Consider the following 25,009-nt stretch of genomic DNA (forward strand, 5'->3'; position numbering starts at 1 on the left):
TGCATCATATTTTGTCTGTTTTAACCCCAAAGTAAAATGGAGTTAGAAATGATTGGTGAATTAAGTTATGTGAATTCCTGGCAGCATATAATTGTGTACTAATGGGCTAAAGCTGACAACAGCACATCCATGCTACAAATCATCTGCACTAAAGCCACCTGATGGGTTATTTTCAAAAGCATGTTTTATTAACAACACCACCACCACCAATACAATGACCACCAATATACCACTACCACCACCAATACTGGCACCAGCACCAATACCACCACCAATACCACCACCACCACAACCACCAATACCACCAATCTAATACCACCACAATACCTCTGCCAGTACCAATACCACCACCATCAATACTACAACCACCCGTAACACCACCAATATCACCACCACCAATACCAATGCCACCACCAATACCACCAATAACAGCACCACCACCAATACCACCACCAAAACCACCACCAATGCCACCACCAATTTAGATTTTTTTTTAAATATATATTTTATTTAACAAAGTTTTATATAGCGCGAACTTGACCCGAATCAGGTATCAGAGCCCTTTACATGAGCACCAGTTGCATTACATGAGGACATATTCATTTTTTTTGTTAGGCATGGGGAGATTAAGTGATTTGCCCAGAATCACAGGATGTTCAGTGTCTTTGCCGAGACTCAAATCCAGTTACCTAGATTCGAGGTCGACAGCCCTGGCTGTTAGGACAACTCCTCTCCCCTAATACCACCACCACCAATACCACCACCATTAATACCACCAATACCAATACCACTGATACTATCAGCAATAGCACCACCAATTCCACCACCAATACCATCACTAATATCTCCCCACCTACAACAATAACAACCCCATCACCACCACAACAAATACCATCATCATCAATACCACCACCACCAATACCACCACCACCAATCCAATACCACCACCACCACCACCAACACTACCACCAATACCACCAACAATACCATCACCAATACCACCATCGCCAATACCACCACTCCAATACCACCACCGCCAATACCACCACCACCAATACCACCACCACCATCACCAATACCATCACCAATACCATCACCACCACCAATACCATCACATAATACCACCACCAATACCACCACCAGTAATACCTCCACCTCCATCAACATGACCATCATCAATACCACCACCACCACCACTTCCACCACCAATACCATCACCACCTACAGTAATACCAACACCACCACCACCACCACTACCACTACCACCACCAAAACTACCACCACCACTAATACCACCACCAATACCACCACCAATCCAAAACGACCAATACCACCACCACCAATACCACCACCGCCAATACCACCACCACTACCATCACCAATAATACCACCACCAATACCTCTACCACCACCAATACCATCACATAATACCACCACCAATACCACCACCAGTAATACCTCCACCAATACCATCACCACCTACAGCAATACCACCACCACCACCACCAATACCACCACCAAAACTACCACCACCAATACCACCACCACCAATCCCAAACGACCAATACCACCACCACCACCAATACCACCACCGCCAATACCACCACCACACTACCATCACCAACAATACCAGCACCACCAATACCATCACAAATACCACCAATACCACCATGAATACCACCACTAATACCACCACCAATACAACCACCACCAATACTACCACCAGCATCAATACCACAACCAATATCACCACCACCAATACTACCCCCACCATTACCACAACCACCACCACCAATCTAAAACCACCACAATACCACTGCCAGTACCAATACCACCACCACCAATACCAATACCACAACCACCCATAACACCACCAACACCACCCCCACCAATACCACCAATAACAGCACCACCATCAATACCACTACCTCCACCACCACCAATACCACCACCTATACCAGCACCAGTACTACTACCACCAATACTACGGCCATCAATACCACCAATACCACCACCACCAATACACCACTACCACCACCACCAATACCACCACCAATACCACCACCGCCAATGCCACCACCGCCAATACCACCACCGCCAATACCATCACCTCCAATACCACCACCACAATAACCAATACCGCCACTACCACCACTACCAGCAATACCACCAGCAATACCACCACCACCAATATCACCACCACCTCCACAACAACCAACACCACCACCACCATCAACACCACCACCAATACCACCATCACGAATACCACCACGAATACCACCACCACCAATTCCACCAATACTACCGCCACCAATACCCCCACCACCAAAACTAATACCACCAATACCACCACCACCACTACCACCACCAATACCACCACCTATACCACCACCAAAACCACCACCCCCACCAATACCACAGTCAATCCAATACAACCTATACCACCAATACCACCACCATCAAAGCAACCACCACCAATACAACCACCACAACCAATACCAGCACCACCATCACCAATACCTCCACCACCACAATTCCACCACCAGAACCACCAACACTGCCAGCAATACCACTCCCACCACCAATACCACCACAACCAATAAACCACTACCATCACCACCAATACTACCACCAGCACAAATACCACCAACAATAACACCGCCACCAATAACACCACCACCAACACAACCACCACCAACACAACCACCACAAATCCAATACCACCACAATACCACTGCCAGTATCAATACCACCATCACCAATACCAACATTACCAATACCACCACCACCTATACCACCACCAATACCACCACCACCAATACCAGCACCACCACCAATACCAGCACACAATACCACCACCACCAATACCACCACCACTAATACCGCCATCAATACCACCATTATCTACAGCAATACCAACACCACCAATACCACAACCAATATCATCACCACCACCAATATCATCACCACCACCAAAACCACCATCACCAATCCAAAACCACCAATACTACCACCACACAATACCACCCATACCAATTCTGCCACCAATACTACCACTAATACCACCACCAATACCACCACCACCGCCAATACCACCAATGCACCACTACCACCACCAATACTACTACCAGCACCAACATCACCACCAATATCACCACCAGTACCACCAGCAATACCAACACCAATACCACCACCACCAATCCAATACAACCACAGTACAACTGCCAGTACCAATACCACCACCAATACCACCACCAATACCAACACCACAAACAATACCACCAACAATACCATCACCAATGCCTCCCCCAATACCACCACCAAGACCGCAAATACCACCACTAATACCACCAATACCACCACCACCAATACACCACTACCACCATCACCAATACCACCACCAATACCACCACCGCCAATGCCACCACCGCCAATACCACCACCGCCAATACCACCACCGCCAATCCAACACCACCACATTATCACTGCCAGTACCAATACCACCACCACTAATACCTCCATTACCAATACCACCACCAACAATACCACCATCAATACCACCAACACCACCACCACCAATAACAACACCACCAATAACAATGCCACCACCACCAATACCACCAACATCAGTACCACCACCAATACCACCAACAATAACAGCACCACCACCACCAATACCACCACATATTACCACCACCAATACCACCACCAGTTATACCTCCACCACCACTAATACCACCACCAATACCATCACTACCTACAGCAATACCAACACCACCAATACCACCACCAAAACTACCACCACCACTAATACCACCAATACCACCACCACCAATACCACCACCAATACCACCACCACCACCAATACCACCACCACCACCACCAATACCACCACAAATACCACCAGCAATACCACCAATACAATCACCACCAATACACCACTACCACCACCAATACTGCCACCAGCACCAATGCCACCACCAATACCACCACCACCAATACCACCAATCTAATACCACCACAATACCACTGCCAGTACCAATACCACCACCATCAATACTACAACCACCCGTAACACCAATAATATCACCACCACCAGTACCAATGCCACCACCAATACCACCAATAACAGCGCCACCATCAATACCACTACCTTCACCACCACCTCTACCACCACCAGTATTACCACCACCAATACTATTGCCATCAATACCACCACCATCACCACCAATAATACCACCTCCAATACCTCCACCATTACCAATTCCACCACCACCAATACCACCACCACCAATATCACCAACACCACCAATATCACCACCACCAATACCACCACCAACACCATCACCAATACCGCCAATACCATCACCAGCAATACCACCAGCACTACCATTACCAATACCACCATCACGTATACCATCACCAATATCACCACCACCAATACTACCGCCACCAATACCACAACCACCACAACTAATACCAATACCACCAATACCTGCACCAATACCACCAACACCACCACACAATACCACCTTCACCATTACCACCACCTCCACCACCACTACCGCCACCAATTCCACCACCAATACCACCACCACCTAAAGCAATACCAACACCACCACCACCACTACCACCACCAATACCATTTCCACCAATACCACCACCACCAATACCACCACCCCACCAATATCACAACCAACAATCCAATACCACCTGTGCCACCAATACCACCACCACAAGTAAAACCACCACCAATACCATCACCAACAACACCATCACCAACACCTCCACCGCCACCAATTCCACTGCCAGAACCACCAATAATGCCACCAATACCATCCCCACCACCAATACCACCACCAATACACTACTACCATCACCACCAATACTACCATCACCAGCAATACTACCACCAGCACCAATACCACCACCACCAATGCCACCACCACCAATCCAATACCACAAGACCACTGCCAGTACCAATACCACCATCACCAATACCAACATTACCAATACCACCACCACCTATACCACCACCACCAATACCACCACCACTACCACCAACACCATTTCCACCAGCAATACCACCACCACCTACAGCAATACCAACACCACCAACACCACCAATTCCACCACCAAAGCCACCACCAATTCCACCACCAAAGCCACCACCAATATCATCACCACCACCAATACCACCATCACCAATCCAATACCACCACACAATACCACCTTCACCAATTCCACCACCAAAACCCCACTAACACCACCACCAATACCACCAATGCACAACTACCACCACCAATACTACCACCAGCACCAATGACACCTCCAATACCACCAGCAATACCAACACCACCACTAACACCACCAGCAATCCCACCACCACCAATCCAATACCACCACAATACCACTGCCAGTACCAATACCACCACCAAGAATACAACCACCAAAAATACCACCACCAATGCCACCATCACCAATACTACCAATAACAGCACCACCACAAATACCACCACAACTAATAACAATCACCATCAATACCACCACCAATACCACCACCAATACCACCACTAATACCACTCCCACCACCGTCAATCTCACCAATACCACCACCATTTCCAATGCTACCGCCAATACCAGTAATAACAGCACCACCATCAATACCAACACCACCACTACTACCACCACCAATACTTCCGCCATCAATACCATCACAACCAATAAAACCACTCCAATACCACCACCACCATCACCAATACCCCCACCAAAGCCACCGTCACCACCAATATCACCACCACCTCCACCATCACCAATACCACCACCAATACTACCGCCAATGCCAATACCACGACCACCAATAGCACACCACCAACACCACCATTACGAATACCACCATCACCAATACCACCATCACCAATAACACTACCAGCACCCCCAACATCACCAACACCAATATCACCACCACCAATACCACCACCACCACCTACATCACCATTACCAATACTACCATCACCAATACCACCACCAATACCACCACCAATTCCACCACCACCAATCCAATACCACCAATACCACCACCACAATACCACTACCAACAATACTACAGCCAACACCACCAATACCTCCACCAATATCACCACCACCAATACACCACTACCACCAGCACCAATACTACCACCAGCACCAATACCACCACCATCCCAATATCATCACAAAACTACTGCCAGTATCAATACCACCAGCACCAATACCACCATTACCAATAAGACCACCAATACCACCACCACCAATAACACCACCAATACCACCATCACCACTAATACTACCACCAATAACGGCACCATCACCAATACCAGCACACACTACCACCCTCAATACCACCACCACTAATACCACCACTACCATCACCAATACCACCAACAACATCAATTCCACCACCAATACCACCATCACTACCACCACCACCAATACCACCACTACTACCAACACCAATACCACCACCAATACTAATACCAATACCACCACCACCAATACCACTAATGATACCACCCCCACCACCAACAATACCACCAACAATATCTACGCCTCCCCAATATCACCAATACCAGCACCACCAACACCACCACCTCCACCACCAATATCACAACTCTACCAGCACCTCTACCACCACCACCACCACCACCTCCACCACCACCACCACCTCCACCACCTCTACCACCACCACCAATACCACCACCATCACCAATAATACCACCACCAATACCACCACCAATACCACCATAAATACCACCACCACCCATACCACCAATACCACCACCACCAATGCCAGTACCACCACCAAAAATACCACCACCAATACCACCACCACCAATACCAGCACCACCAACACTACCAACACCAATACCACCACCAATACCAGCAATAGCAATACCACCGACAATACCAATACCACCACTACCATTACCAATAGCAATATCACCAATACCACCACCACCAATACCACCACCAGCACCACCAATACCACCACAAATATCACCTACAATATCAATACCACCACCACCAACACTACCATTACCAATACCACCATCACCAATACCACCATCACCAATACCACCACCACCAATCCAATACGACCAATCCAATACCACCAATAACACCACCAATACCACCCCACCACCACTGCCAATACACCACTGCCACCACCACCAATACTACCACCAGCACCAATACCACCACCAATCCAATGCCACCACAATACCACTGCCAGTGCCAATACCACCAATACCACCACCAATATCAATACCACCACCAACACCACCAATACATCCACCACCAATACCACCACCTTAGCGTCTCTCGCTCACTAGTAATAGCAGGGGCACTGTGCGAGGCCGGAGCTGCAGTGAAGACCATCCCTCCCTTCTTCCATGCCTGCTATAAAGCACAGCCTGCCCTGCACCAGGAGGTGAAGCCAAGGCCCTCCTACAGCTGGAGTGTTTTTTATTAGGCCAAAGATAGCAATAACATTATGCAATGCCACACTGCACAGTCAAATCACAGAGAGGGCAGGAGAGGGCTCTTCCTCCTGAGCCGTGAAAGTGTAATCACAGAGCGAACGGTGTTGGAGCGCTTTCATAGTGTTTATAGCTCAGATCATATGTAACTATCACTTCACACTTTGAGTCTGTGTAATTTTCAACACATACACAACTTCTTCACTATTTATCACTACATTGAAGACGTCGCAGGCCAGTCTCTTCCTCTGATATTTACAGTCTAACTGGTGGCCGAGAAGGCCCTTTATTGCAATGCAATAGGCCTCTCATTTGCGAGAGTTTAAGCTATTAGTATTGTAAATGAGAATGGGCTAGATGTAGGTGGCTAAATACCGGTCGGTAACGCCGAAATTCGTTAAATTTCAGCGTTACAGACCGGTATTTAGCCATGTGTGATGTAGGAGAGGAATCGGTAAATAAGGAATCGGTAAATACCAATTCTTTAATACCGATTCCTTATTGCTCTTGCATTTAAGGAATCAGTAATACCGATTCCGTAAATGCAATATAGGTAGCACTAAAAGCAGTGCACCTCAGCCTTAAGGAATCACTATTTACCACCAACTCCAAGTTGGTGGTAAATAGCGATTTCCTTACAAAAAGCACTTTTTTGCTTTTTTTATGTGCCATGTGGCACACCTCCATGCTCTTAGGGCATGTATGTGCGCCACATGTGCACACATGCACATATCAGGGGTGCAACAAGGTGTCCTTTGGACACCCTGGCACCCTTGAAATACCTCCCGCTATTAACGATTCGGTAATACCAAATCGCTAATAGTGAATGTCTTCCCAGTCATTCCTATGGGCCTCCATATGAATGGCTAGGTATTCCTTAATAACAAATCGGTATTACCGATTCGTTATTAAGAAATGTTAAGGAATCGCTAATATTTTAGCGATTCCTACCTACATTGCATTTACAGATTCCTTAACAGCAATTCGGTAATAATCGAGCGATTCGGTAATAATCACTATTAAGGAATCAGTAAATGGAAGTTACCTACATCCGGCCCAATGTCTTTTATTTATGTTTTAAAACCCAGAACATAAATAAAAGGCATTGTCATTTACAATGCCAATAGCTCAAACTTGCATGAATGCGAAACCTATTTCATTGCAAGTGCATGTTTTACAATAAGTAGAGAGCCAAGGGACAGAATGGCCAATCACTGCAAGCTTCATAATAAAGTCAGGCAGTGATTGGCTATTTGTACATGGACCAGAACCACCCCACCCTCTCGCTGCCCAATGTGCAGGGCCACTCAGCCAGAGGCCTGATGGCGTGTTCTGGCCAATCCAGAAGCTGCTCCGTTACTGAGAGCAGCGCCAAGATTGGATCGGGCAGGTGAACAGAGCACTCATTCTGAGCCCAGGCAGCTGCAGTTGTGATTCTGCCCCTTCCTTGCCCACTAATACACAGGCAGTAAGAATAGGACGCCTGTAGTATGCATGTTAGGTTGGTCAGAGAAAGGCAGGCAGCCAACCTGACATGCACACTTCTTTCAGGCGTGACTGTTGATGACCAGGTGAACCTGCTTTGCAAGTTTGCATCACGTGATATAACAATCACATTGAAGACCCACTCCCTCCCCTCCTGATGCGGATCTACCTGGCTGATAGAAGAAAAATTACATGCTGCCCCGTAGCTGGGGAAAAAAATATTTAGTTTTCATTTAATTCAGGGGCTGCAGGGGGCAAAAATATAAGTGGGGCAACGCCTCAATGCCCCAATGAAGGCACCACCCCAGACTGTAATTTAGCATACATTCTCTTCTCTTAAGACCATTTGAGTAGGAATCAGGAGCTTAAGGTTTGTGGCAACAGACAAAGAAGTTGTTGCAGAAGGTAAGTTCATGGCTGCTGGTGTAGCTGTGCCCATCAGCATAACTGGGTAGTGTGTACGGACCTGTCATGAAATGGCACAGATGGACTTATCTTCAGCATGCTCTTTACTCATGCCGACTGTGCTGGTGTGTTGTAGGGCCTGATGAGAAGCCAAAGACCTACTTCTCATTGGCCAAGTGACCTCTCAGAGGTGGCTCTGATCAGACAGGAATCATTGAGGCAATAGAGACCGAATAACGACAAAAAAGTGAGGAAAACGATGTCCTTATCAGAAAGCTTCTGTACAACTGACAATATCCATCTTCGCCCATGTAAAAACCTTTGTAAAAATAAATGTTTTTTTATAGCCCACGCTAAACCTTTCAGAAAAATTGTGGTTATGTGCAGACAAACTTTAATCAAAATTGAAATCTTCTATCAAAATGTTCTGATCTCGATGAGAGTTGCAGGGGCAATTGTACGTGACATGTTAAAAATAGGACTAGCAGTATTATTGAATTATATGCATGAGCATGTAAAAGGGCCGTATGAAAAGTTAAAATCTAACTAGTTGTACTTCATCTAGCCTTCATAATGTAAATCCTGGCCAGAAGAAGTTTCTACACCCAGAATGGAAACACGTCGTAAGGAATATCTTTGCAAAAATTGCAACAAAAGAAGCAAATGATGACAAGGGTCGCCGAAATTTCAAAAAATTGAAATAAATCAAAACAATTCTGTTCCGTGGTAAAACAAAGAAGGTACAGTGTTGTTGTATAAAGACAAACAAATTACAAGAAAAAATAGGAGTAAGCTTCTCTGAGTGGGGCAACACCCAGTTACCTCGCTCACTTTCACCTACCCACTGGTACGTCCCTTGGTCGAAGGGAGAAAGGGATGGGTGTGGAATTAGAAAGCAGTAAGAACTATTCTTTGAAGGTCAGAGTCAGCTGCCAAAGGTCTTTTTATGCTGTTACAATATCAGGCTTAAGAATAATTTATTGTCCTCCAATGTGTTATCAGAGTGGTGAACTATGGCTTTCCCATTCTAATGTTGCACTTGCTTTGGATGCCCATACACCACAAATTGTTTTGCTTTGTTCAGTCGAGTATTGTGATTTAGCTAGTTGCTTCATGCATTAAGGATCTGAGCCATGGAATTACATCATTCGTGAATGCTTAAGCAAGATAAACAGTAGGGAGGAAGGACATTTGCCTGATATAATTCAATGTATATTGCTATGAATTCCATTCTACTTTTAAGTTATGAAAATTTGTATTGCTTACCATGAAGAGCTGTTTCCAGATGCTTCCCCATTCCCGTAGGGTAGAGGTAACTTCCTGCACTAGAGGGATTTCAGTAGTTATGAGATTCTCTGTTTTTCTGAAAAAATAATTCATAAATAAAGATTACATGAATAAAACTGTTAACCTCCATTCTTTTTCTGGAGAAATGTCAATTAGGCAGAACTCCAAGAAGGACATAACAGTAGAAACAACAGAGGATAATAAGTGTTGAATAAGGTCAATTTTACCAAAACTGAACAGTCTGGCACCAATTAAATGTATGTGTATCAACATGACTAGTTTGGGTGTGACCATATTATAGGACTCTGAACTGTATTGTCAGCAGGCACCTATTAGGTTTTTTATGAAGCCCTCACCCACCAACCTAGTTAGTGGCATGCTTCATCATCGGGCCCATCCAGTGACACCTAATGCGTCCTGGGTGTGCTTCGACGCCTGATTACAGCGGAGCAGGTATTTTTCTAAGAGTGCAGTGTAGTGAATTGTGCAGTGCAGTTAAAATGGCTAAACGGTGGTCCCAGTACCCGAGGGTGAATTACATTTTAATATCCTGGGCCTCCGTCAACGGTTAAAAACAAGGCAGGTGGATGTCGTGGTGGCAAGATTAAGACCTCCTACATCCAGTTTGGGTCGACATGTTTCAGCCAGTGCCTTTGATTATGCTGGCTTTCCTCAGGACCATAAATAGTGCAAGTGTGGGTTAAAAAACAATATGTGAGTGTTGTCAAACTATGTGTCGCACTCACTAAGGTGCTATAAGTGTAAGAGGGGGATTCCCTCCTCAAGCATTCCTGTACATATAACATGTAGGACAAAACAAGACATACAGAAGAAGGAGTCATTTAACATATGATTTTGAGGTCACAAAGATCAAGAAATCACCAATTTTTAAGTGTTGCGTGGGGCGACTAAAAACGGCGTAGGTGTAACAGTACTGGTGGTGCTGTTAGTGAGAATTATCGCGAAATAACGTAGGCGTGGTGAGGCTAGAGAGCGAGCATCACACACAATGTGACAGGGAGCGTAAGGACTTTAATCTCACGTTAACGATTTGTTGCGAGTGCTCCCTGGAGTGATTCGGCAAGGGAATTGACCCTAGAAAGAGAAATGAGGGACCACTGGTAGTTAGGCAACCTGTAAGGAAAGAAGCGCTTACCCTGGAGATGCGTGGGTTGGTCATCATACTCACGGGATTCTAGGTCAAGGCCTGCGGGATACCGGTTGTGCCGTCATCAACCTCCGGAACCTGAGTGAGGGAGGCGGCGGTGTTTTATGCTATTTAGTAATTGCCTGCACCTGGAAGTGGGAGCAATGGTAGACAGACTGCCAGCGCCGCATTATGGTCAGAGTGCGCATGTGCGTGTCGAAGACACGCGGTCGTTGGTGGGAGCATGCTCAGTGGAGAGCGATTGTGGCGCATGCGCTGAGAGGTTCTTGTGCGTGTGTGCAGTCTGGATGCCCACACGCTTCTAGTAGTGCGCATGCTAAGTGGTGAGCAAGTGCGGCACCTGTCAGAATCACCGCACTATGTAAGCGCCTGGATGGGGCGAAGAAGGGGCAATGTGCAACAGGCGAGGGGTGTATCATGTACACGTAGTGAGTACAGTTATGCCTAAAGACCATGCGAGGACTGGAGGGAAAGGACATCTACAGAGTAATGTTAATAGGAACATTGAAGGGTCTGTGTCTAAAGGTTTTATAGCCTGAGGGAGTTCCACTGTATGGAATCAAATAGACCATCTTTGTGGAGGGAAAGGCGGTAAATCCATTGTTGTTCTTTATTGAGCAGAAATCGCTCATCGTTATGCCCTGTGGCGCTGAACTGTTCGATCACAGTCCAGGTTAGGTCATTGGGAGTATGGTTGTGGCGTAGAAAGTGGTCAGTCAATTTGCTGATGTTTTTCTTGCACCTGATGGTGCTTCTATGTTCCACTACTCTGGTGCGCACTTTACGTGTAGTCATGCAGATGTATCGTAATCCACATGGGAATGTCAGGAGGTAAACTACATTACTGGAGTTACAATTAGAATGGTGACGTGGGTCCAGGTCTTGCCTGATTCCAGATCCAAGGTTTTGGTGCGTCTGGTGAGGTGGCACACACTGCAGTGATTGCAGGCGTAGTGGCCTGTGATTTTAGGTAATCCCCAGGTATTCAGGATGGTGTTGGGTTCAGTTCTAGTCTGGGGTTTTGGGCGTGTGGACACCAGTTGGTGCTTCAGGTTGTTGGACCTCTTGTATGCAAAGCATGGTGTGTACCATTCCCTAGGTCCAGAATTAACGATCTTCCCATGTTTGCGGATGATTTTTGGAACTTGATTGGAGGCCGTGTTGTAGGCGGTTACACAGGTCATGGGCTGTTCTTGGGGCTCCTTGATGATAGTTTCCAGCAGTGCATCTCTGTTATGATTGCGGGCTCTTTTGTTAGTTTTGGAGATAATGGCTTTAGGGTATCCATGCGCCAAAGGTTTTTGTGTGAGGTTATTGGATTGTGTTTTGTAGTCTGACACATGGCTGCAGTTTCTGCGGATACGCAAAAATTGGCCATATGGGAGGTTTTCCCTTAAAGGTCTCCTGTGGAAGCTTTCAAACCGCAGTATGGAGTTCCTTGCGGTAGGTTTATAGTACGTCGTAGTGATAAGGGACCCTTGTTTGGCTGAAATGTTAAGGTCTAGGAAGGCTAGAGCTGAGGGACTAGCGGTGCTGGTGAATTTGAGGTAGGGGTCCCTGTTGTTGATACACAACCAATTAAATGTAACCTTTCTCATTTTTTTCGCTAATTTCATGATCCAGTTCCTAGAAGCAACATGGGTTCTGACTCACCATTTGACAGACAGTACTCTCTCTGAAAGGCTGGCAGAAGTAATTTCCTTTGCCACCATAAAATTTAGAGATGAACGCCAGCCAAGCGGTCATCTCGGTGCATTGAAGGGAACTGTCATCACAGTGGTCCCTTTCAATGTACAAAAGGTTTGGTGGACAGCCATCATCGATTTTGATTGTCGTTTACCAAACCGTTCAAAAGTTTACGTTTTTCTGAAACAAACTCCCAAAGTGGGAGTTTGTTTCAGAAAGAAGAACTAACAACCCCTTTTCACTGTCCACTCTAAATAGGGTGGGCAGTGTAATATTCTTCCTGCAATGACCCTTACTCCATTGGGCTGTTGAAGGAAGTATTCCATTGACAGAGCCAACGGGGTCTCCATTTACAGTAAGCTTGAGGTGCTCCATTACCAAAAGAGGCAGGCAAACGAAAGATTTAAAGGACATGCTACTCAGTCACGTTTGTGACAGAGTGCCCTCTCTGCCAAACTAGAAATCCGGCCCTAGGTTTTGCAGTATACATAATAGAAATGGAATACCAGCATTTGTAAAGTGCACAGCTTCCTCCGGAGAGGTATCCCGGCGCTGGAGGCCATTGGGAAGATTTAGCGAGCTACTGCCCAAAGTCACATGGTGCTGGGCTAACCTGCTGCCAGTGCCGGGGATTGAACCGTGAGGCCCCGTGTTTCAGAGACAGCCGTCCTGGCCGCTGCACCACACCTCTTCCTTCTTTCCTTAATACAAGTAAAATAATAATAAGTAAAAATATAAAAACATGAATCATTCAAGTGTGCACCTTTCCTGGTGTTACAGCCTGGTAGGTGGGACTACAATGTGTGTGAGATCAGGCAGACTATTAGGCATTCCTTAAGGAGAAAAGGGTGGAGATGGTTATGTTGAGGAGGGAGAGCAGCTACTCCTGAGGCGGAAAGCCGGGAGTTTTGTCTGAGCCTTATTTTAATAATTTGTGTATTGCCTGTATTTTAAAACGGAAAATTTGCACTTGCTCTAACTTGTACTCACCCTGATTTCGCAGTGCAGCTGATAACTAGCTGACACTGCCTGTCCCCCACAACGCTGCTTTCTGGGCGCCACTGGGACGCCGAGGGAGAGTGTAGCCACGCCCACATTTGCTGGCCACGCCCCCCGCTTCCGCATCACATAAAGCGCGCTGAAAACGAGCGACGCTTTACTAACGTGCTACTCCTGAGGCGGAAAGCCGGGAGTTTTGTCTGAGCCTTATTTTAATAATTTGTGTATTGCCTGTATTTTAAAACGGAAAATTTGCACTTGCTCTAACTTGTACTCACCCTGATTTCGCAGTGCAGCTGATAACTAGCTGACACTGCCTGTCCCCCACAACGCTGCTTTCTGGGCGCCACTGGGACGCCGAGGGAGAGTGTAGCCACGCCCAGATTTGCTGGCAACGCCCCCTCCAACGTCATCAGTCGCCACTATAAGCCATGTGTCAATATCGGAAGCGCAGCGGACGAGCGCAGCGGGCGCGCCGGTTGCGCGCCGAAGGCGCGCTAAAGGCAAGCTCGTCTGCGCTCGTCCGCGACGAGACCGCGCCCAGCGCCTCGACCTCTGGTCAATTCGACTCGCCGTCCCCACGCTATTCCCGAGACACACTGCTTGAACTACAAGGTTCTGCACCGGTAGGTACGCTCTCTTTTGAGGACACTGCGTTTCCCCTAACCGACTTCTCCCATAGGGGCCTGATCACGGGAGGCCTACTGAACGTCCGATCATTACCTAAACACGCGACGGAGATCAGTCTCCTTATAGAATCACACCACCTTGATGTCCTGTTTCTAACCGAGACTTGGACGCAGGCCGATTGTAACTTTGATCTCGCATCCGCCTGTCCACTCAACTTCAACATCTTGCACCTCCCTAGACCTAAAGGCCGTGGGGGCGGAGTTGGTATTATATTCTGCGCCTCCTGGACGGTCGACATTATAAACATAGACCCAGTGCCTGGGGTCGAGCTCCTTGGTCTGGCCATAAACTGCCACTTGGGAGACATTTTTACGGTCATAATTTGCTACCGGCCCCCCGGAGCCTTCTCCCTTCCGCAACAACAAGCACTACTTACAGCGTTTACCAATATGGCAACCTCCCATAACAAACTAATTATTGTGGGAGATTTTAATCTTTGGCCTAATGGCAACCTTGACACTGCACTAAATAACCTTTTGGTCTCTTGTGACAGTGTGGGGCTTCACCAACTAATCCGGCAACCAACCCACTCTGCTGGTAATCGACTAGACCTTATCTTCTCAAGTGCAGGCCTAACACAAGTGGGCAACATTTTGCCTATGAGTTGGACTGACCACGCTCTCATTAAAATATATATCACTAGTACCACCGCTTATAAGCCCAAAAACGGTCGTCCAGCTGAATTCACATACCGGAACTGGAAAGTTCTTGGTAAGCCCGGCTCTGCCACCCCAGTCTTTAATATAGATGACAGTGTCTCCCCCTTTACCTCGGTGGATAACAACTATAGAACCTTCAGCAGCAGGATTACATCTATCACGGACTCCATCGTTCCTTTGAAACACGGTATTTGTAAGGGGCGAAGATCCGCTCCCTGGTTTACTGATTCTCTTAAAACCCTCAAGTCAGCCTGTAAGCAGGCCGAGAGGAAGTGGAGACACGGCTACTGTGACACTAACAAAACCCTTTGGAAAAACAAACTTATCGAATACAAAGCGGCCATTAGAGTGAGTAAATCGGACTATTACTGCTCTACTATCGTCAATGCAGCTAACAGCTCAAAAAACATATTTCAAATTTTAGAGAACCTCTTACATCCGGACTGTACGAAAAAAACTATTCCACCATCCCAGACGCTCTGTGATAACCTCGCAGAGTTCTTTCTGGATAAAATTAGGACAATCATCAACAACCTGGGAACCTCTCTACCCCAATACCCGCCTACCTCTCATGTAACCAGCCCTACAAATTACACTCCCAGTCCAGTCGGCTTGGCCAGGGAAAGTCTTCTGGCCCTCCCCCAGATTCCCGAAGCAGACTTTGAAAGACTGGCACTGAGCATCACCTCTGGGTCCCCTCTTGACCCACTGCACCCAAAAATCTGGAAGGCCTATGGGCACGAGCTATTCCACATTCTGCGGAGGATCTGTAACCAATCTCTCCGCAGTGGAGTGGTTCCAAACCCCTGGAAGCAAGCATTAATCACCCCGCTGCTGAAAAAACCATCCCTGAATCCAGAATGCCTTTCTAATTTCCGTCCCATATCGCTTCTGCCCTTTCCGGCGAAAGTGGTGGAGCGATGGGTCAGCACCTGCCTGTCATCTCACCTCGAGCAGAATCACGTTCTGGACGACTTCCAATTTGGATTTCGTCCAGCCCACGGCACTGAAACAGCTGTACTTTCGGCCATGGAAGAACTTCGAGTGCGGGCAGACAGGGGCCAGGCGGCGGCCTTGATCCTGTTGGACCTGTCTGCCGCATTCGATACCGTCAACCACGTGATCCTGCTAGAAAGGTTGAGAGCGGCGGGGGTTGATGGCTCTGCCCTGCTCTGGTTCCACTCTTTTCTTAGCGACAGGAAACAGGCTGTATCCCTTCCCCCCTATCAATCTGCCTTTTCCCCAGTCCCTCACGGTGTACCCCAGGGTTCCTCTATCAGTCCGATTCTCTTCAATGTTTATTTACTACCACTGGTCTCTCTTATTAAATCACATAACATGACCACAGTAAATTATGCTGACGACACCCAGCTTATTGTTTCCTGGGAGGGTGAAGACTCTATTACTTTAGAAGCATTCCACGACTGCCTGAGAGATACTGCCGGCTGGTTACACCATAACTCTCTCCAATTTAATTCCTCTAAAACCGAGGTCCTGTTTTGCCCAGCCAGCCGCATACCTCGCCCTCTGCCTGCTGATTTCTGGCTTCCGGAAAACTCGGACAACCCGCCACCTGTGGCCAGTGTGCGGAATCTGGGCGTCATGCTGAATAACAAGCTGAGCATGGAAACGCAGGTCTCGAGAACAGTTGCTACCTGCTCTGCCCTTCTGAGATCACTGCGTAAAATCTTGCCACTACTTCCACTATCCGCTAGAGCACAGATAGTCAGGTGTACCATCCTTAGTCGTATCGACTATTGCAATGCTCTCCTGCTGGACTCCCCCTTGGTACTGCTGGACCGTCTCCAACGTGTCCAATCAGCAGCAGCCAAACTGGCACTGGGATGGTCCAGGAGATCCTCAACCACTGCTGCCCTAGCCGAGCTGCACTGGCTTCCCTTGAAGCAACGAATTGCCTTCAAGTCTCTTTGCCTGGTCTTTAAGGCACTACATGGGCTAGGACCTATCCCTTTACAGCGGATGTTCACCTGGTACACTCCAACCAGAGCTCTCCGATCTGCTACCGCTCGACTTGTAATAGTTCCCAGATTCAAGAGAGCCAGGATTGGGGGAAGATCATTCCGAGTGGCGGCTGCAAAGCTCTGGAACAGTCTGCCTGCTGACATTCGCCATACTTCACAGCTCCTTCCCTTTCGAAAACTAATAAAGACTTGGCTTTTTCCCTAGATTCCCCTTCAGCACCATTTAACACTCCTTCCCCCTTCAGCACCATTTAACACTCTCCCACTGTTTTTCTATCTTAGGAGTAAGCCACCCTAGCGCCAGGATGCCTGCCAGGCGACAGCTGCGCTCTATAAATGTTTTAAAATAATAAATAAATAAATTCTGAATTTTGGGACTTTCATTGAAAATACCTGATGCATTTATTGGGAGAGAGTTTCAGAAGGGATAAACAACACTGATATCTGTGCAGGTCTTAAATAGTAAACTTGCTTTTGTGGGGGGTGTTTCCATCTTAGTTTGATTCTAGCTTTAATCAGTAACTAGCACAAGATATCCCTTCAGGATTTAATTCACAAACCTGCTCAGGGCTTGTCGTATATTATTATGACAGTGTTCAACCTGGCCTTTTTTGCAGGGTCATCCTAGATATTTGCCTTCCTTTGAATGGCACCTGTGAGACTTTGCAAGCATTAGGTTGGATCTCGACAACCTCTGGAGGCATAAACCAATGAGGAAAGAAGTACACACTCAGGAAGGAAGCCCTTGTCAGGAAGTATGATCTTACCCCTGAAATGTAAACGTTTAAGTATAGAAAAAGATACAAGCTGTGAAGCCGGTACTGGGTGGATTTCAAAGATTACTCCAAGTAGGCACTAGATGGTTGAGAGAAGGACAGTAAAGTAAGAAGTTACCGTGAGCTGAGCGATATAATTTTGAGAGAGCACATGCTCACTCTTTGTTTTTCAGTGTTGCACCAACACCTGATATACACCAAGCTCACTGACTCCAGCCACTTGCGTAGGAAGCAGACATTTGACTACGCATCAAGCTCTAAAAGAAGGTAACTGTGAGTGACTCAAGGAAGGGTGGTTCAGGTCCCTCCCAGCAAAGTGAGAGGTGTCCACAGTGAAATACAGGTCCCAAGATAAGGGTTCCCATGCCCCTTTTGAGGAAAATGTGAGGTTCTGGTGGGTGGTGGCCCAGGGAATTATACTTCTAACCCTGGTGCTTTGATTGTTCCCAGTTAGGACACAAGCAATGTGACTCTCTGTATTAGGAAACCACTCACTACGGGAAAGTCTACAAGGGTGGCCAGTGTGACTTTCGAGGGAAGTAGTCCCCAGGAGCAGAGGGTCGAACATGCCCTAGTCTCCCTTAGCTGGGAGATAGACTCAGAGGGTAAACTTGTGATCCTTGAGGGTGAGAGTCATCAGATCACAGTTAAATGGATACCTTTCACTGCTCTGAGAGATACCGGTACCAGCCAGACCATGTTGATGCAAAGGCTACTTTCCCCAGATCAGTACCTACCAGCAAATCTGCGTAAGGTAGCCCATGCCCAGGAATCAGACTTTGTCCAACCTGTGGTTCTGGTGCCCCTGGAATGGTGTGGGGAAGTCACCCAGAAGGGGGGCGCCATACTGAGTCCCCAGATGCCCATTGACTGCATCTCAGGAAATTAATTACCACCAGTGTTAGCAGAGCTTGGTTGGGCGTTTTCCCGGGCAACCTGATAGCTTAACTTTCTGGGGGTATTAACCCAACAGAGAGTAGGAGGGGCAGTGGATCAGAGAGCACCAGGCAGACCCCTGCATAACACTAACAGAGTATAAAGTCAAAGTCAAAGAGTCTTGTATAGCGCACATATCACCGTTATGTCTCAGGGCGCTTGCAGACCGGTCAACACAACAATGTTCTATATCTCATCATCTGGGAAACAGCCATGTTTTTAGTTCTCGGCGAAAGTGCAGGTTATCTGGAGTAGACGAGGTAGGAAAAAGAGCGTCCGCCATTTCGCACAGTGCGTACCCCTTGACGCCCTTGAGACGGGTGGTGGTTCCCCCTCAGAATTCTTGGCATGCCATGTACCTGTCCAGGTACAGGGTACAGACCCTAGACTGAGAGACCAGTCTCAGGATACTACCCTGGTGTGAAGGGGATTGGAAGTAGGGTGCTTAACACCCAGGTTTGGTGCAACCCCACTCAGAGAAACTTCAAGGACATGCAGGCCAACACCAAGGCTGGAAGTGAGACCTGCCCGAGGCCCCTACTTGGCATTTCCCTCTGCCAGTGGATGGACCGGGCCCTCTGCTGGGTGTTGTCCTTGTAGGCAGAACTTTCCTTGGTAAAAGGACAGAAGTCTGAGCCAAAGGGCGGAAGGGTCTATCACCTGAACAGGAAAGTTTATCAAGGTATTGATTGTTCTACCCTAGCTTTTGGCTGAAGGGGGATCATGTTGGGCCTGGCCGTTTCTGCAAGGTCACCCCAAATTGTTGTCATGTTCTGAGATGAAGCGTGCATTGGTTACCCAGTAATTTCATTCACCCTGCTTGCCGAGACTACGGCAAGGCAACAGAAACTATACATGTTTAGAGTCTCGTACATTTTTCTCTGTTAGATATCGTGCCTGGCCTTCTTGTGCTGTTTCTCCTCTATGTTCTTATTTATGTAGCATTGTTGTATATGCGTGGGCAATACTCAAAGGTGCTTGAGTGCTTTACTCTAGCTCTAAATCATTACATAAGGTTTTAAGACTTTAAGAATCAGAACTCCCTTACTGATGGAGCAGCCTTTCCCTACCTAGGATCCTTCCTGCGTTTGGAGCCTCTGTGGTGGTGTCTTGGCAGTGCGAGAGGGCTGCGAGGGACGCGAAAGAAACATCCGGTGGGTTCTGCTGGTCTCCCTCGCCGCTGCTGCACCCTACCATCTGTGCGCGGCCGCCGAGGGGGAAGACCACAACCCCCAGCGCTCCCCGCGGCTGACCCCGCCCACAGGGATTCCGCGCCAGTTGGTGCTCTAAAAAGTGGTCAGAGTTGCTGAGGAGCGGGCGGACTTTAAGAATCAGAACTCCCTTACTGACGGAGCAGCCTTTCCCTACCTGGGGTTCTTCCTGCGTTTGGAGCCTCTGTGGTGGTGTCTTGGCGGGACGAGAGGGCTGCGAGGGACGTGAAAGAAACATCCGGTGGGTTTTGCTGGTCTTTCTCGCTGCTGCTGCACCCTACCATCTGTGCGCGGCCGCCGAGGGGGGAGACCACAACCCCCAGCGCTACCCGCAGCTGACCCCACCCACACGGATTACGCGCCAGTTGGCGCTCTAAAAAGAGGTCAGAGCTCCCGCGGCACGGGACGCGACGCGGGCGCAGCGGGGCTAAGCCCGGGCAAAGGGCAGGCCGTCTGTGGCAATCCGTGGCCGACCGAGGCTGGGCTGGGCCATCCCTTTTGGTCTATTTTTATTGCATTTGTACAGCTTGCGGACTGCAATCTTGTAAATACTGCCTTTTAAATAATATATAGTTATATACTGTATTATTTCTATTTTTAAATTTTTGATGCAATCATTAATATTGTATTTTTAGCGTGGTAATATAGTGAATATCTCTCTGTGCTATCATTCTAACACATCTAGATCTATCGCTAAAGACATGGGGAAAAATACCCCCATTCATTCGAATGGGAAAACAAAAGCAGTTGTTAATCCCCCCTACCTACCTTGACAGCAATAGACCGAATGCTGCAGCAGACGATTGGGGTGGTCCCCTCTGCTATTGAAAGCACAGAAAGACGCCTCTCTCTGCCACCCGGCTTCCTCCCCCTTAGCTAATACAAATATGTCTATGCTAACCACTAACTCCCAGGATTCCTTACTAGCCCCCTCTTTTGTTGCTTTGCCTAGAAGAAATAGTATTATCCCAATAATTGAAAGATCATTTAGGGATCACACGGACGTAATTGAATTATTGCCTCTAACTGCAAGATTATCTGTGACTCCCTCTCTATGTGTCAGCAATCAGATCAGTGACCCCGTTCCTCTAGACGAGGACGTCTCAGGCAAAGAGGGACATGATATCTCAGGGAGCCCAATCCCTATCTTAAATATTAGTGATAGCCCCTGTGTGAGAACTAGAGGACAGAAGGCTAGATCTAAGCAAAAACATACTGCTAGAGAAAGGCAACCTAGTAAAACAAATAAAACTAGTAAAAGGAATACCAAATCCAAACAAAATAAAGTTACGGAAAACTTAAATGGGAGTAGAGGGAGTAGAGGGAGCGAGGAGAATGATCAGATTGAGACTGTCCCTTTACCAACTACAAATAGGGACCTAAAAGATGATTCATTCTGGGAGAGAATGGAAACCCTATTAATTAATTTTTTAGAACCTATTACTCTAAAAGTCAAAAATATAGAAGTAAGGCTAACTAACATCAAGGGTAAGCTTGACAAGCAGCTGACCCCAAGTGAGGTTAAGTCTTTACCTCACATTAGTGCCACATGTTCTAAAACTGGCTCATTAGCCCCCGCTAAAGTGTCAGTTCCAGCCAAAGTGGCAGTTCCTGTTAAAACACCAGCTCCAACTAAAGTACCAGCTAAATCCAAACACCTCAATCCAAAGCTTACCGATCGGCCTGACCACAAAGGCTCAAAAGGAGACACAATATCTCACGATAATGGGTCTGTTGACTCACCTATGATAGTCCCGAATGTGTCCTCGTTTGTACCATCTCAACAAAATAGAACATCAGAGGACCATTTCGAGGAAGGAGTAACACCGAATCTCTTTAATCTAAATCTCCCGCCAGAAGCAACACCATATACTGTGGTCTTGGCAAATGTACCTCCAATTCCACCTAATAATGTTGAAAACTGGTCAACCCTGAGAAATAAATCTCTTTATTTCTTGTCATCTATGGTTGGACTTAAAAATCATCTTTTCTCAGAGTTCAAAATGGCTAGACGAGCAAGATGGGTAGGCATATCAAATAAAACGTGGAGGGGTGACTGCGTAGTTCTATCATTTAGGTGCCCTCAACTGGTCAATACAGTGTTGGAAAGAGTGGCCATGGGGACTTATGATTCACACCTTGTTAACATTCTCTCCCTTGGTTACTTTTATTCCCCTCCTCGACCAATCAGACGCATAGCCCCCGCCCGCTGCCTGCCAATGAACTCAGAAGAACCATGGGTTAGAAGATATGGAATTCCTACATTTAATTACTATGACACTCACAGTGGTTTGGAAAACATCGATTGACTGCGGTCGGTTACTACTAACCCCATTGCACCAGGTTTAGATGAAGTTTCTCATCCTGATTTCTGTATGAGTGAACATGTAGTTGCATCTGGGGAGAAATTACCACCAGTACTGCCAGCAATGTGTGAGGATGTGGAGCTTGGAGGGGGTGCCTTGACAGCAAATGAGGACATAGGGCGGGGGGTGACCAACTGGCCCCCCTTTCACACACTGACCCCACCCTGATGTCCCCTGCAGTCTTGTCTATCCCCCTGACAAGTCCATCGGTGCTTAAAATTTCATCATGGAACATAGCTGGTATCAGATATAAAATTGAAAACCCAATTTGGAGGGATTTTATTCAATCCCAAGACTTGCTTTGTTTTCAAGAAACATGGAGCGTTGAACCAGTACACTTGAACGGCTATAGAACTTTTTGTACTTCAGCTGTAGCTGTCCCTCATGGAAGACCTAAGGGTGGCCTGAGTGTCTACTTGTCTAACAAATTAGAGCTTGAGAAAATTATTGAACCTGTTAAAGACACTTATTTTCAAATTTTGGTTCTTGGTCTGGCTTGTGACACCCCAATTGCAATTGTCAATCTATATAATAATATTCCCTGTGATGATGTTACGAATGTCTTAGGCAAATTGACTAAAGCCTTGTTTGTACTGGAAAATAATTTTAAGCATAAATTGATGGTAATCATGTTGGGGGATTTCAATTGTAATTTGTGTGAATTAACTAAGGACAATAGATTCGGCGTAACACGGGATGATGGTGAGGGACGTTTCCACTTCAAACATACTATTTTAGGGGAACAATTTAATATCTTGCTGGCTAATTTCGATCTAGGGTTTGTAAATGAAATGTGTATCTCTACCCCTACAGTAGCTCCAACATTTACTGGTAGAGGTTGCTCTACAACCATAGACTATATCACTATTTCTAACAAGTGTGGGAACAGAATCCATTCTTTTAATGTTCCTGATATAGTTTTGAGCGACCACTTTCCGCTTTGCGTGTCTATTCTGCTGCCTACTGTATCAACACTGATCAATGATAAAGAATGCAACAGCTTGGACGCTGACTTAGTAATTGGTAAAACTAATGGATATACATTAAAATGGTCTATGATAAATGAGGCAGAGATAATTAAAACAGTGGTTGATAAATGCTTTTTAGAAATAACTACGTGCTTAGAGATAGATTCACCACCTGAAATTTGTCTTGCATCCTTTTCTGTAATATCAAACGAAATTAAAAACTCCCTCACTAGGCAATTTAAGAACCGAAAGAAAGAGAGAGGCTGGTTTGATTCCAGATGTACTAGGGCCTATGCAGCCCTAAAAAAGGCGCTGCACAATAAACCTAGATCTGCTGAGGAAATCCGCAGATCTAGGAAAGATTATAAAATGGCAATTAAAGATAGGAAAAATATTCTGAGGTCTGAAGCTTGGGAGGCTCTTCATTCAGCCTCCATAACAAATGATAGTGCGAGCTTCTGGAAAATTGTGAGAACTCCCTTCCTTAGTGAAGATGTCAGCCCAAAAATAGACATTGCAATATGCGACTCAGATTGGGTCAGACACTTTTCGAGAGTGTATGAAGGAGAAGAACAAGTGGGGTCTTTGATCCCCACTCTTGATCATCTCCCTAGCAGAAACCTGCATTTTACTCTCGAGGAGGTTGAAAAGGCCCTGAGTAGAAGCAAGGGCGCTAAGGCGCCTGGCCCAGACGGGGTTCCCATAGATATATTTAAGAGTGTTTCTCCTCTATGGGCGCCCCTTCTGGTCCAGGTGCTTAACGCTAGCTGCGTTGCTGAATTCCTGCCCACCTGGGTGGAATCTGTCATAGTTCCGATTTACAAGAAGGGAAATAGACAGGACCCAGCCTGTTACAGGCCTATTTCCCTATTGG

At 46.8% G+C, this 25,009-nt stretch overlaps 1 protein-coding gene across 2 annotated transcripts in view; it reads right to left on the minus strand.

The window, feature by feature from the left end:
• The window catches only part of DOCK2 (dedicator of cytokinesis 2), a 2,042,522-nt gene that overhangs the window by 1,724,775 nt on the left and 292,738 nt on the right, over positions 1-25,009 (minus strand). For both annotated transcript variants that reach the window (XM_078653374.1, XM_078653373.1), the window contains exon 5: positions 10,674-10,770. In XM_078653374.1, the coding sequence (XP_078509500.1) occupies positions 10,674-10,770 (97 nt within the window). The remainder of the gene's footprint in view (positions 1-10,673; positions 10,771-25,009) is intronic.

This window comes from Lissotriton helveticus, chromosome 7 (assembly GCF_964261635.1).
Source record: "Lissotriton helveticus chromosome 7, aLisHel1.1, whole genome shotgun sequence".
Lineage (NCBI taxonomy): Eukaryota > Metazoa > Chordata > Amphibia > Caudata > Salamandridae > Lissotriton > Lissotriton helveticus.